The 16,228-nt window shown below is 38.3% G+C and overlaps 1 protein-coding gene across 1 annotated transcript; it reads left to right on the top strand.

Moving 5' to 3' along the window:
- Window positions 1-1,292: 1,292 nt before the first annotated feature.
- Window positions 1,293-15,540, top strand: LOC143023921 (26S proteasome regulatory subunit 10B). Its single transcript, XM_076182591.1, has 7 exons — window positions 1,293-1,480; window positions 4,107-4,300; window positions 5,772-5,933; window positions 7,275-7,424; window positions 10,536-10,760; window positions 11,068-11,230; window positions 15,195-15,540. The coding sequence occupies exons 1-7, from the start codon at window positions 1,399-1,401 to the stop codon at window positions 15,383-15,385; spliced, it is 1,167 nt and encodes a 388-aa protein (XP_076038706.1). The 5' UTR covers window positions 1,293-1,398; the 3' UTR covers window positions 15,386-15,540.
- Window positions 15,541-16,228: the final 688 nt, after the last annotated feature.

Here is a 16,228-nt window from a genome sequence, read left to right as displayed (position 1 = left end):
GGCGGAGGAGGGGGCGTTGTAATGTCCGTACCAGCTTGTTAACTGCCGCGCGTGAAATAATGTCAGGTGTCCACTGCCCTTTAGAAATATTAATATTAGGGCATTCCTCAATTAATGCTGATTCAACTATTTTCCTCCTGAAACCGCAGTGGGACTTGAACACTAATCTGGCCTTACCCCAATCGAAAGAATGATTCTTATTTTTGACATGAAGAAATACAGCCGAGTTTTCTTGCCCATACCTAATTGACCTTTTATGTTCTGCCAATCTAGTGTTCAAGTCTCTCCCGGTTTGACCCAAGTAAACCAAATCACAATCTTTGCAGGGCAAACAATAAACACCAGGTGACTCAACTTCATTCGGTTTTTGTTGAACGTTCACAATTTGCTTACGCACGGTGTTAGGATAGTGATAGGCAATAGTGAGACGTTCATGAGGAAACAATTTAGTAGAAGAACTGATGGTATTATTAAATGGAATTTTTAAAATGTCCTTAACTTGCACACGCACACACTACATTTAATAGGCAAATGGCACCTCATGGGACAATGATTAGAAGACTTAAAATGTCAATGAAGTGATGAGAGTGACTGAGGTAAACCCATTAGTTTGATAAACTATAAAAATGTTGGCCCTCTTTTTATTTTTCGTACAGTTCTCTAGCTTAACTCTATCTACCTTTGACTTTTCATGAGCTCTTTTAAATCTGATAAGTCATTGGGTTTTCCTGAAAGTCACTAAAGTAAAAAAAAGTAACAAGAAGACTGAGGAAGACGAAAAAATATTGACCTTGTTATTTTTTCCTCGCACTATGCACTAGCACAACTATCTACATTTGACTTTTCATAAGCCCTTTTACATTTAAGCCATTAGTTTTCCCTTTAAGTCGCTCCTAACACTTAATTGGCATTCTAAGTCCTCTAATCCTTGTCCCACGAGCAATTATTTGCTTATTAAATGTACTAACATCCTGTAATCTTATGTTGGTAACTACTAATTGTTTTATCGGCAACCATTCAAAGTGTAAGTAGTGTAAATAAGGTACTGTTATTTTCACGGATGCGTTTTAATTTGTCAGAATTATTAGAATCGTGTGATTTGTTAAATTGCCATTATATATTTAGTACAAATGAACATATAAATTTAAGCATTCATGAGCCTGTTGATGGTAAAGAAAAATTATATTAAAATTTTATAAGGAATCTCTCCCACTGTCAATACCTTCGACTTAATTTCAATGTACATTTTTAGCTATCCAGTTTTTGTATATAACCATTTAGTATTATAAAATAAAATAAATTTGTTTATACAAGATGATAAGTTATTGAAGAAATACATTTACCTAAATATTGTCGACTCTAACATTAATGTCAACACTCAACTCATTCAAGTAAGCCATGGAGCAAAGGGATATACTTATTGCGGACTATCATCGCAAATTGATAGAACATAGGGAAGTTGAAGCAAGACTTCGGAAACGTAAGCTATTAACGTATTACTTAGACGTGAAATTTACTGTGTATATGTGATTTTCATGAATAGTTATAGTGTTTGGTTTACCTGCAAACTTTTCGTTGATAGTCATCATTTCATGGTAACAAGTATCCCTAAGCATATTTTCCACTTGAGTATCATATTTGAATTTGTAATACTCGTAGATATACTATAGTTGTAACTGTTGGGATCACATATATATCGGCAACTTAGTCTTGGACTTAGTGATAATTAATTCTAAGACTAAGGAAGAATAAACTCCTCTGTTTTAGTTTCAACTTATATACAATTATTGTATTGTATTGTAACAATATAGAATATATCACACAGATTAAAAGATAATCAGGTAAATTTTTAGGTGTACACATACGCAATATAGCAATAGGAAATAATTAATTTTGTTACCGTAATTATAATACATCAATGTAATATGCGACTATCTTGGTGGAAATCAATAACAAAGAAGTTGCTAAAACCTATTTACTAACGAATGAAGTTGCGGCAGCTGAATGATAGGCTATGTTTGTTTTGATAGATGCCAAGGTTGAAAAAATGAAAGGATAAAGTATGTCTATTCTAACCTAGCCTACCTAACCTAATCTAACCTGTCTAACCTAACCTACTTAACCTAACCTATCTAACGTAACTAACCTACACAACCTAACCAATATTTAATGATTCGGTATCTCAAATTCTAAAGATCATCCTGGTCGTTGTTGTCATCACAGATGTTGACGGCCTGATTATTATTGTACATTGGGCAATTAACAGGTGATGGCAGAACCCTGTGTTCTCTCATAAAGTCCAAGGAAACCCTATTGTCTTTGAAACAGCACTTACTAACATCACTGGTGTCCAGAATGTGAAAGCTAATGTGTGATAGTGACTGGACTGGCATGGCGTCTAGACCATATCCTAGCAAGTTCGTTTGTTATTAATTTGCTTTTAGCAAGGTTTTTTGTTTTTCGTTTCTGCCAAGAAAATTGAATATTACATTCACGTATTATTATTTACAAAATTTATTTTTAATTTTCTTATGCTATATTGTGCAGGTGTGCATAACTAAAATAATATGGATAATCATTCTCTGACTTATGGTTACATCTTAGAGACTATTTGAATGGTCCATTAATTCTTGTATCAAGTAACTTGACCCTCCATGTGGTTCTGAGCTGTATCCTTGTGTCTTGATAAGAGTTGTAGAAATATTCCATCTTTAACTGTGTCAGAACCGTAGTGTAGAGCATCTTGCATGGCCAGATCTTGATGCAATTTGCAGACATTTTTTATCTTTAACCTCTTCAATAACCACTTGCGTCACGTAATGCTACATAGGTGTCATTGTATCAAAGAGGTTAACTGCATCAGTACTGTAAAGCATCTTGCAAATTTAGATATAGCACTATGTATCCTCCTTTCAACAAATGTAGTGGGTGTCCAATCACATCATCCCCAAGTCAGTAAAATTCCAGAATCACATGAGCTTGGGCATTTAACATGAAACTTACATTGTCCAATAGCTCCTAACCGAGCTTAACTTGGAAATTGTGAAGTTTTGTGTTACCCGCTCGCATGGCAATTTGTGTAATTTTTGCATCTATATTACAATAACTCCAACAACTTTCCTTAGTGACATTTCTTACAGAAATTAATATTATAAGGGATTGTGAAGTAATAATTCCTGCAACTTTCCCGCTACCAGGTGCTAAAGCGGTCATTTGTGTTGATATATTTTTGTGAAATATACGTTTTTCTCCATATTCTGATCTAACCTAACCTACCTAACCTAAAAATGCATGCAGGGACAGATGTACATCATGCACACTGGACACCCATGACACTGCTTTGATGGCAGGTAGTGGAAAGGTTGTGGGAATTATTTTTTCACCATCCCATGGTATCAGTATTTGGGGAAAACGTTGCTAAGAGAAATTGTTGGAGTTGTCATAGTCTAGATGCACAAAATATACAAATTGCTGTGTAAGCAGGTGGGATGAAATGGTTGCTGGCGGGGAAGGTTACAGGAATGATTTTTTTCACCATCCCTTAATACTAATTTCCCCATGAAACATTACTAAGAAAAATTGTTGGAGTTGTAATATAAATGCAAAAAATATACAAACTGCTGTGCGAGCAGGTGAGACAAAACTTCATTAATGCCCCTAACTTAATGGAACAATTCTTTTGAGAAGTTGGTACTCTGTCTCCAGACTGGATCCAAGACCTCATTATCAACTTCAACTGTATTTCTTACACTTTTATATCGGATGGATAGCTGACAGCCAGCAACTGCTCTTCTCTCACATTGAGCTGGTGACTTAGAAACAGTCCTACACTGGTACAACACAGACTACAGTCTAAAGTTTCTTCCGAGAGAGACCTTTAGGAGGTTCTGAGGACTTCTGCCAGCCACTGTGGGGTTGTGGAGTTTCCACATAGTGAAACTCAAGGTAACAGTTGATTGAATATATGTGGTCTTTGAATGGAACCCTGAGGAACTCCACTGGTAACACCTTGTCCCCCGTCAGTTATGCATTTCGGAACTGATGCTTATGTAGATTATGCTCTTGTGAAGAGAAGCTGATTTTATTCCCTTTTCTTTATTCAACAGTGCGTGAAGAGAAGAAGGAATTGGACAAGCAGTATGAGAAGAGTGAAAATGACTTAAAAGCTCTACAGAGTGTGGGCCAAATTGTTGGTGAGGTGCTGAAACAATTGACTGAAGAGAAGTTTATTGTAAAAGCAACCAATGGGCCAAGATATGTTGTTGGTTGTAGAAGACAGCTGGACAAGCTGAAGCTCAAAGTAAGCTTTTAGTAGTTTGAAACATTGTTGGACACTTTAGCATTGATGAGCATATGGTGCAATTACTGCATTAAAACTTGTGTTCACCAACTTTACATAGCTGAAAATTAACACAACTTATGGGCATTGAGTAGGTTTAAGTTGGTATTAGTAATATATTACACTGTAAGCTCTTGAAGCAACAAGATAAACATTTGAGCCAGCAAAAATAGTCGGAGATTTTAAAGGTCAGATATCAACAGATATACCATTCACTAGAAATCATCGAAAAAGTACTTTTTAAAAGCATACAAATAAAGTTTTTACCTATTACAGAAGAATTTATTCAGAAAATTCACTTTTAATTGCGCCTCGCATACCACTTTTCCAAAGTCTAGATATTCAGAATAACAATATTGTTTGTTTGGCAACTGTGACGTCACGAACGCGGAATTCCCCGAACCTTTCCCGAAGCGCACGGGCGGAATGTTTCGAATAGCAGACGACGCAATGAAATGAAGACAAAACTGCTTTTTGCCAAATTTGATAAGATGGAGATGGTGGAATTATATAGAATACTGTCAGTATGTTTTTTTATGTACATTAAACTGTAAATACAAAAAGTTATGGAAGTCTTGATATCTGACCTATAAAGGTCAGATATCAAGACTTCCATAACTTTTTGTATTTACAGTTTAATGTACATAAAAAAAACATACTGACAGTATTCTATATAATTCCACCATCTACATCTTATCAAATTTGGCAAAAAACAGTTTTGTCTTCATTTCATTGCGTCGTCTGCTATTCGAAACATTCCGCCCGTGCGCTTCGGGAAAGGTTCGGGGAATTCCGTGTTCGTGACGTCACAGTTGCCAAACAAACAATATTGTTATTCTGAATATCTAGACTTCGGAAAAGTGGTATGCGAGGCGCAATTAAAAGTGAATTTTCTGAATGAATTCTTCTGTAATAGGTAAAAACTTTATTTGTATGCTTTTAAAAAGTACTTTTTCGAGCAATACGATGATTTTTAGCGAATGGTATATCTGTTGATATCTGACCTTTAAAGTAAGGTTATGGCTTATGCTCATGGACATATCTGCACTGATAAAGAAATTATATTTTTTTATCGTTTTGGTTTGCATTGACTTTGACCAGCAAGTGCTTCTCAACTGTGGGGGTCCCCAGAACTCTACTATTTGGTAGTGAGGGTTAAGGGTGCTGTGAGGGATAGTGATATTAATTGTCTAATCATAGGAATTACTTTTTACACTGTAAACTTGAGAAAAAATTTTTGTTTAGACTAGTTATCAAAAAAAATTGTGTTAGCCTTGTAAGTTTATGAAGTAGATATTGATATACATCGTATTTATTCTTTTGTAGGAATTTCCTTAGGCATAATTTTTTTTTCAAAGGGTCTGCAGGGGTAAGACAGTTGAAAAATGTTGCCTTAGATATTGCATACATATAATTCTTTTTTCTTTTGTAGCCTGGTACACGTGTTGCTTTGGATATGACAACATTGACCATAATGAGGTATTTACCAAGAGAAGTTGATCCTCTGGTTTATAACATGAGTCATGAAGACCCTGGTGATGTCACCTACAATCAAATTGGTGGTTTGGCGGAACAGATCAGGGAACTACGAGAGGTATGTACATACATACATATACCAAAGGCTTTTTCCTCCCTTACAAGGGAGGTAGCCAAAAAACAAAGGCACAAAAACCATTCCCAACCATTCCATCCCCAATACACTCCACTCCCCTCCATCCTCTACCCTCCCTCTTATCTTGGCACCTCCTGGATGACGGGTCATCCCTGCATCCCGTCCACTGCCCTAGGTCAGAAGCAGTGTTGCAAGACAGGGCATCCACAGCAAGGCCGTTTCATTAAATCGGCGACCCCTCATGCAGGAAAGGGGAAGACAGGGAGAAATCCCTTCCCCTCATGCAGGAAAGGAGAAGACAGGGAGAAATCCCTTCAGGCTGCGTCAAATTTTTCTCACACATACTACCTCACCCCCCTTCCCTTCACCCATTCCAAGGAGAGGTATGTATCCTCGCATAAAATCAAAAGTGAGGAAAAAGGTGTTCTTTGTTCCTTTTTCTTGTGGTCAGTATTTGATGCAGAATCCAGGATATTCACTTCAACTTGGGTCTTGCATGTAAATGGATGTGTAGAGTCAGGCATTGAGATCAATTTTCTGTTGTTTAGACATGTAGATGAAATATGGCAGGAAACCCACAGACACAATGATTCATAATTCACCTGAGGAAGAGATTTACATTGTCTGGGTATGGCAAGGTGGGGCAGTGTGCAAAATGCAAGATGAGGAAAATCAAAAGAAGAGTTGATGTCAGGTGGGGTGGGTGTTTGTGTGAAAAAAGAAAAACAATAATTTGAAGAAAATGAAGAGTGTAGAAAGGTGAGTTGGGTAAGGATGAGGTAAAGGAAACAGATGGATAGTTTTTAACAAAAGGTAAAAGTGGAGATCATTTCAGGTAGTTACTGAATGTAGAGGTTATTAAGCTTTGGTTGTGGTTGTTGTTGTTCCCTAGAGTGTCTGTCCGAGCAGTCCCATTGGTTGTGGGGGTAGGAGATGCTAGAGAAGTGATTGATTTTGTAGTATTTCGTCAGTTGTACCATGATGATATGTTTTGTTATCATTTGTCAGTTTATTTACTATTATTTGCTCGATTCACATTTATTGTTAGTTATATGTCAATTTATTATTATTTACTATTTACCTGTTTGTTTATTAACTGTACCTATGCATTTATTTGTTTATTTTACTCGTTAATATTTATATTATTACATTTTTATCTATCTTTTTTTTTTTTTTTCACATCTGACCTAGTTATGGACCAAAAGGTCACCTGGCAACATGCTCTGCCTTTGTAATCCTTTGTGCAGCAATGTTAATTTCAAATTGATCATGAATGATGCAGAGAAAGGTTAAATTGATTTACATTGTTTTTAACCATTACAGGTGATTGAACTTCCTTTGTTAAATCCTGAGCTTTTCCATCGAGTTGGAATATCACCACCCAAAGGATGTCTGCTTTATGGTCCACCAGGCACCGGTAAAACCCTTCTTGCCAGAGCAGTGGCCTCGCAACTGGATTGCAATTTCTTAAAGGTAAGTTTGTCTGTTTGTAAGTTTGTAAGTTTGTAAGTTTGTCTGTGCTCAGATGAGAGGGAGGGTGGGAGGGGTGTGGAGTGTATGTAGGGATGAAATGGGTGGGAGTGTTTTTATGCCTTTCCCTTTTTGGCTACCTCCCTTGTAAGGGGGAAAAAAGCCTTGGTATATGTATGTATGTATGTATGTATGTAAGTTTGTCTGTTTAGTTTAAAGTGTGTAGAAATGGAGTTGAAATGAAAAGGTGAGGAGGAGAGTGGGAGTGGAAAGGGAGCTGGGAGATAGGGTGGATGAAAGAGTATTAGGATGGTTTGGACACATGAAAAGAATGAGGGAAGAAAAACTATTGAAAGAGGTGTGGAAGGAGTGAACATGAGGGGGGTGACCTAGGATGAGATGGATGGATGGTAAAAGGGGCTTTGGAGAAGAGGGGAATGTCTGTTGAGGAAGGACAAAAGACAGCGGTGAATGGAGAATGGTTGTATATGGATGATGTGATGCATGAGGTGGAATGGATGGGGGGTGAGGGAGTATGTATGACAAAAATTTGACACAGCCCAAAGGGTTTCTCCCTGTCTTATCTTCTGCATGAGGGGGACAGAGAGGGGGGGTCGCCGATTTGATGAAGTGGACTTGCTGTGGATGTGCTGTGTCTTGCAACACTGCTTCTGACCCAGGGCAGTGGACAAGATGCAGGGATGACCCGTCATCCAGGAGGTGACAAGATAAGAAGGAGGGAAGTGGAGTGTGACAGGGATGGAATGGGTGGGAGTGGTTTCTATGTCTTTGTTTTTTGGCTACCTCCCTTATAAGGAGGAAGCCTTTGGTATATGTATGTATGTAGAAATGGAGTGTGGTGGGAGGTAAATTATGGAGTAAGGGAATCAAGTAAATGTGGGGGAAGTGAAAACTCTCATGAGAAATAAGTATCTGGGTATGAACACAAAGGAAAGACTGTATGATGGGGTGACTGTACCCATTAGACTGTATGGAGTAGAGATTTGGAACTGGAAGGAGGCACAAAGGAAAAATCTAAGCATTTATTTGTCATGAAGTGTTTCAAATGTCTAATGGAAGTTACAAAGATGGATAACATAAAAATTGAGAAGGTAAGGCAGAAAATGAGGCGTGGAAGGACCTGGTAGTTACATATACCAAAGGCTTTTTCCCCCTTATAAAGGAGGTAGAAAAAAAAAATCAATCAATCAATCAAAGGCATAAAAATCACTCACCCATTCCATCCCTAACATACTCCACTCCCCTCCACCCTCTTCACTTGGTAATTAGGATTGATTAAAGATGAGTTACATGTATGGAGAGAATGAGGAAAGACTAGCAAAACATTTGTGGAAGGCAGAGGTGGGTAGAGTAAACTTGGAATACCAAAAATGAGGAGGATGAAGAGGATGCGAGAGGAATGGCTGCAGAACAAGGAAGGAAGGGGGCAAGAGTGGGAGTGGAGAGTCATTGTGAGAGGATTAGAAATTGATGCATCCCAAGGATTTCTTGTTTAATCTGTAAATTCTTGAGTGGATGAAGGAGGAGGGCCACCACATCATAAAGCGGTGCAAGTAAATCAGTTTCAGTTGTCAGGCCCCGCTATGGAGGTGTGGCGTCTTGATGTATTACCTTTGACCTGAATTGTGGGTAGGGGACAGGTGATCATTCATCCTCAAGGAGCTAGAATAGAAAAGACAGTAAGTGGAATTCCCCTTATTAGGTGAGAGGTCTTGACTTCTTAGTCAATTAAGTTTTCTTTTAAGTTGATTAAATGAAGCATCCTTGCTGTGGATATACTCTGTCTTGTTGCTTTGCGTCTTACCCAGGCAGTGGGCAGGAGACAGGGATGACTTTTCATCCTTGAGGAGCTAAGATGAGAGGGAGGAAAGGGTGGTGGATGGGAGTGGAATGGGTGTGTACCTTTGTCTTGGTTACCTCCTATATAAGGGGAAAGAAACGCATCATATGCATGATTGCTGTGCTCAGAACACTGAAGGGAGTAGACAATAATGCCAGTGAGGATCTTTTTGTTCAAAATGAGAGAGTAATGAGAGGTCATATAAAAAACTGAGTAAGATGAAGTTTATAAGGATATCAGGAAGCTTAGGCTCATATAAGCGTAAAAAAACGTTTGGAATAACCTATCTATATCCCTCTATACCAAGGACTTGTCTCTTATAAGGGTGTAGCCAAGTCAGAGCACACACCCACTCCTACGTATTCCACCCCCATCAACCATCATTTGTTTCCCTCTTATCCTGTATGAAAGTCCATCCCAGTCTCCTCCCCACTGCCCAAGTCAGAAGCAATGCAGCAAGACACAGCACATTCACAGCAGGTCTGCTCTTTCATGGTGATCCTCCCCCCTTGTCCCTTTACCAGAACTAAAAGAAGAAATAGACAAATAAGAAAATATTAATTTAAGTCCAAGCTTAACAGATAAAGACAGGGTCTATCCACACTCTGTTTATTACAGTAAATACAACAATTGTGGCATCCTTAAGTCCATGGAATTGGATGTTTATATCTTCTTTTTTCACACAGAATTTTTATTTCTTTGATGTAAACAGGTGGTTTGAAATACAGAAAATGGGGAATGTATGGTTTATACTTTCAGTTCATCCAGGAGAAGCCAAGAAAAGAGGGAGGGAGGGAGGGAGGGGTGGTGAATGGAAGTGGAGTATGAGGGGATGAAATGAGCAGGAGTGGATTTTTTCTTCTGACTTTGGCTACCTCCCTTGTAAGGGGGAAAAAGCCATTGGTATATGTATGTTTGTATGTACGTACATACACACATATACCAAGGTTTTTTTTCCCTCTTACAAGGGAGGTAGCCAAAAAGGAAAAGGCATAAAATCATTCCCACCCATTCCATCCCTGAATACACTCCACACCCCTCCACCCTCCCTCTTATCTTAGCACCTCCTGGATGACGGATCATCCCTGCACCTTGTCCACTGCCCTGGGTCAGAAGCAGTGTCACAAGACACAGCAAAGCCACTTCATTAAATCGGCGACCCCCCCCTCTCCGTCCCCCATGCATAAAGGAGAAGACGGGGAGAAATATGTATGTATGTATTCATTGAATATGATTGTTTTCTATACTAACAGGTGGTTTCAAGTGCCATTGTAGACAAGTACATCGGAGAATCGGCCCGTCTTATTCGTGAGATGTTCAATTATGCACGTGACCATCAACCGTGTATTATCTTCATGGACGAAATTGATGCTATTGGTGGAAGGCGATTCTCAGAAGGAACTTCAGCTGATCGAGAGATTCAGAGAACTCTGATGGAACTTTTGAATCAAATGGATGGCTTTGATTCACTGGGTCAGGTATGTTGTGGACCGTCTTCATGTTATGGAGCACTTCTTCTATCCCGGCTTACACAAGTCTTATTCATTCAGCTCATCATCCTCAGAAAGAAAGGATTTAATAATAGTTGTTTAGGTTTTATATTTTGTGGCACTGATTACTGATTTGATGCATTTTGTATGAAAATTGTGTTCTTATTTTTATTTACTTTTATTGTGCACTGTTTTATAGTATGTAGAAAGTTCATTACTAACTTTTTTCTCTATCTCGCTAAATTTCTGTTTTTGGTGATTTTGGTCATGATCTCGCTCATTGTTTCACCCTTAGGTAAAAATGATCATGGCAACCAACCGTCCTGACACTCTTGATCCAGCCTTGCTTCGACCAGGACGTTTGGATAGAAAGATTGAGATCGCTCTTCCCAATGAACAAGCTAGACTTGAAATTCTCAAGATTCACTCTGGACCAATCACAAAGAAAGGGGAGATTGGTAAGTCTGGTCATATACTATGTACTTACATGTACTGAAAGGCCCTTTCCCTGTTATAAGGGAAGTGGGTGGCTAAGTTGTAGCATACATTCAACCTATAGGGGTATCCCAAAACAATTCCTAAAGTATTGGCTGAATGTCTGTTGAGCAAGGAAGGGAGAAGGTAGGAAATAGGGAATGAGTGGAGAATGGCTGTGTATAGAAATACTCCGAGGCAAGGAAAGGAAGTGCTGGGGGATGGGATGTGGAGGAGTATGGAGTGGCTATGTGCGAATGAGATTTTGATGCAGCCTGAAGGGATTTCTCCTCGTCTTCTCTATTTCTGCACGAGTGGATGGAGATGGGGGTCGCCGATTAAGTGAAGCTGCCTTTCTGTGAACATAATTTATCTTGCTACATTGCTTCTGGTCCAGGGCAGTGAAAGGGATACAGGGATGACCCGTCAGTCACAAAGAGCTGAGATGAAAGGGAGGAAACAGTGGTGAATGGGAGTGGGTTTGCCTCTTGATGTGGCTACCTCCCATATAAGGGGGAAAAAGCTCCTTGCATATAGAGAGATTGACTGCATGGTATTCTATCAGTACCCCAGTACTACAAATAGGTAGGGCTTGTCCTTTAAAGCACACATTTTCACGCCCATGCCATAACACGCCAAAATTCGAAATAAGGTGTGCTAAAAAAAAATGCATGTACAAAAAATTGGAAGTTCAAATTTTGCATACCTCAATAATGATGTTTACCACAGAATGAAGCCGAGTGTTGTGGTATATTCGTCAAATAAGCCAATCTCATCTCCCACTTATTATTCAGGAGACTGGTAGGTTTCCTATAATAATCATATGTTAAAGAAAAGAGACCTCTGTTTAGTGTGTTGTAATTCAATTCCAACAGTATAAAAAAGTGCTCAACTAGCAGTCACGGAGAAAATTTAGGCAAGTAAATTTTTGCTCGTCTGCATTTTTTTGAGGACAAGGACTGAATAGGCATCAACAGGATGGCAAACACAGAACAGCTTCAATTCCTTAATAAACACAAAATACACATAACAAGAATCTAAACCATCACGAAAATCCACACTATCCATTTTCGTCGAATACATAACAATCGGAGAAAAAACACTCCGCATAAAGTTGGACTCATGACACTAGTACACAACAGCATTCTTTTGTCCTGCAGAATAAAAGAAACTAAACAACCACAAACAGACGCCACAACTGAAATAATCAGTCTAAATGAAGAAAATCACTTAGAGCTTCACTAAAAGCAATACACTGTCCACCACATCTGTCCCCCTGGGCTACGTCTCACAACTCCAGCATCTTCACTAATATACGACGTAGGTGATATGAGTGCACAACCCAGTATGGCTATAAAAAAAGAGGAAACAAAATTCAGAACAAATCTCACAATCTTCTTATTTAAACTGGACAAATTTAGATTTAAGATTGAAATAGGCAATAAATGGTTTATCAATAGAGTGATCAACTAATGGAACAGACTTAGTAACCATGTAGTGAGCACTGAAATTATCAGTTATTTAAAGAAAAGGTTAGAGAACTTTATGGATGGGGATAACAGGTTGTAATGGACATGGAAATGTGTAGTGTGGGCCTCATGGTGTCATGCAGTCTCCTTCATTCTTATGTCCTATAGAATGGACACCTACCTCAACAGTCAAAGCACACAGGACAAATGTGATGACTTTGGCCATGGCTAAGTGCCTCATGGTGTGAGCTCCTCACTTTCCCCTTCCTCAGCCTAAACATAATAAAGTCCGACTACCACCCCATCAGACAACTTCCTCAATGTAGCAAACGAGCAAATTCCCCATAGATGTTGACCCTCCCTCAAATATAATCATCATGGAAACTATACATGACATTCCTTCAGACCACATCTCCTTAAAGATCATCATAGAACAAGAAAGGAAAATAAAGCCTACATACAAGAAAACTTTCATAAACTGTGGAGATGGGACTGCTCGGACAGACAGTCTAGGGAACAACAACAACCCAGTTGTATTATACGGGAAGGGGAGCTATACATGTAGTAGCCCATATTTGTATCTCACATCATCTAGTTCTTAAATTCTTGTATGGTGTTTGCACACACTATTGTTTTGTCTAATTTCTTCCAGAAATCTTCTAATTTCTTCTACTACTACTACTTCTTTTTCTTCTTCTTCTTCTTCTTCTTCTTCTTCTTCTTCTTCTTCTTCTTCTTCACACCATTTTCTCAGCCTTAAGTCTATCTCTTTAAAAAAAAAAACTTCTGTCTTTGGTCTTGTCATATTTTTTATTAGTTTCGTTTTTTAGTGTCTTTTCTCTCTTTTTTCCTCATTGTTTATTTCCTTTTTATCCATATATTTTTGTAGTTTTCACTTTTTGGCAACTTTGCTGTTTTAGTACTACTTCTGCCATCATTTTAGACCTTATTTTTTATTTAAGTATAATTACATTCTATGCACTTATTACTTTTTCCATCCCTTGCCCCTCTTGTATCTTTCAGAATTTCTTTTACCATTTCTTTCTCTTCTCTTAAGTGTCTAGCTACATTGTGTTTTTCTCAAACCCCTTCAATACGATGACACCTACGTAGGCAAGTGGGTACGCGAGGATGCCGATGTTGGCGTCTTGATTATATATATTGTAGTTGTACCTGCGTGACCCCCATACTCTGTAAACTGGCTTCATCATATTTTTTATGGTTATCAAAATTCATGGGTGAAAGAGAACGAGCAATACAGTAGTAACTTTATTTTTTATAATGCGAGTATTATGACACAACATTGCACGTCTGGCAGCTAATGCTGCCCACGAGATTTTGGCCCGTATTGAAGGGGTTAATACCATATACTACTATACACTTTTTTATCAACTGTGTTCCTGACCCAATTTTCTTTCTTTTACTACTTTAATGACTGTTTCCTTTGCATTTTCTTCCACTTGTACAATTTCTTTAAAATATTTTTTTTTTTTTTTTTTTTTTTTTTTTTTTTTTTTCTCTTGTAATCTACTTTCCATTGATTTTTGATTTCTTGAAGATCTGCCTTTTATGGTATTTCCAACCTTCTTGGTCACCGCTTGTATTTCTTCTTTTACTTCTCTTTTTCAAAGCCTTATTTTTGTTAGGATCTTCATTTTTCATCGTTTTTTAATTTTTAACTGTTTAATTCTTTTTTAGGTCATCAAGCTCTATGTTTTTCTTGGTTTCAGCAATTTGTTTTTTTAACTCGTTCATTTCTCTATACATTGCCCTGTGTTGTGCTTTTAGATCTATAATATCATTTATTAGTTATGTAATCTCTTGATTTCATGGAATATTTTTATACATTGTCTTCCTTTCCTCCCAGGAAAAAAACTATTATTCTCATCATACCTTTGGTTATGTAGATGCATTTCCATATTCCTTTTTTTTTTTGGGGGGGGGGACATCTAGTTGGTTCACCATATTTTTGCCTGCCTTCACCATCCTCCAATTTAAATAATTTTCCACTCGGTGGATTTACCCTTTCCCAATACAATGCTAGACTAGGTGTTTCCTCCAACTTAGCAAAAAAGTGCTACTCTAGAGCTCGTTCTAGGCATCCATTCCAGACTGTGGTTCATTGGTGTGTGTATGTGTGTGTTTGTTTTGTGGGGGAGGTTAGGGACCTTTAATCCATGAGGTGCTAAGCTGGGAGATATAGCAAATGGGTTTTGGATTTGGGTGGGTGTGAGGTGAGCGTTTACTTCGACTTGGTCACCCCCTCATAAGGGTGGAATATCCTTATGGTTTGTGTGTGTATTTTTGCACAGGAGGTGCTTGCACATAGTACTGTAGCTGTTTGAGAAGGTATAGACACCTGTCTCGATAATGAGGTATCAATTTTTATCTTTGATCTTCAACACTGTCTATGAACTAATAAAAGAGACTTGTGGTGAAGTGCATTGGAAAATTAAAAAAAAAATGTTTTCTTTTACAGATTATGAAGCTGTAGTGAAGCTCTCGGATGGTTTCAATGGTGCTGACTTGCGTAATGTGTGTACAGAAGCTGGCCTCTTTGCCATCAGGAATGAGCGAGATTACGTGATTGAGGAAGACTTTATGAAGGCAGTGCGCAAAGTATCAGACAACAAAAAATTGGAAACCAAGTTGGATTATAAGCCTGTTTAAATTAAGTGACATTTCATGGAAGTAAGTTTATTGTATAAAGGGAGGGGGGTCAACGTTAGGTAATCATATAAAGTGATTTGTGGCACTTTTTAAGATGTTCCTGTATTTTGGAAACTGGAAGTTATTAATTATATCAATAAAAATCTGACATGTAGCATGTTTTTATTATTATTCAGAATTGGATCCTGTCTGTTGAGCGAGGAAGAATAGGTGTGAGTGGATGTGTGTAGATGATATATCAACACAGCCCAAAGGGATTTTTGCCCCATTTTCTCTCCTGTCTTTTGACATGTAAAGGGAGGGCCATCAGGAGAAGTGGGGAATGTCTCGGCAGATACTGTAGACTTGACTATCTGCCTTATTTGCCTAGTTTGCCTGAACAAAGTACATCTCGCTCCAGTATCCTTTGAGAAATATCACAAATCCTTGCTGGGATCCACTCCTGGCAGATTGACAAAAGAGGCATCTGAAATACACACTAGATAACGACCTCCCATCTCTCCACAACTTTCTACAGAAAACTGAACTATCAACCAAACTATGGAGTAATTGTTGCCTTGAGTTTCTATTTACCAAAGGTGGCTTCCCCCTTATAAGGGAATTTGTCATCGAAGGCCTACACCCACTCCCATCCATCACCCATTTGTCACTTCCATCTTATCTCCTTGTGAAGGGTTATCCCAGTCTTGTCTACTGACCTGGTCAAAAGCAATGCAGCAAGTTACAGCACATTCACAGCAGGACCAGCTGCTTTATTTACATGGCAACCCTTCGTGTGAAAATGGAGATGAGAAATCTTTTTGAGCCATGTCAATTTATAGTCCATTCACAACCATTCTCCAC

This window comes from Oratosquilla oratoria, unplaced genomic scaffold (genome assembly GCF_046742065.1).
Source record: "Oratosquilla oratoria isolate Oo_2021 unplaced genomic scaffold, ASM4674206v1 SCAFFOLD70, whole genome shotgun sequence".
In the NCBI taxonomy this organism is placed as follows: domain Eukaryota; kingdom Metazoa; phylum Arthropoda; class Malacostraca; order Stomatopoda; family Squillidae; genus Oratosquilla; species Oratosquilla oratoria.
The sequence above is the reverse complement of the archived record's forward strand: the minus strand, read 5'-3'. Positions and strand labels throughout refer to the sequence as shown.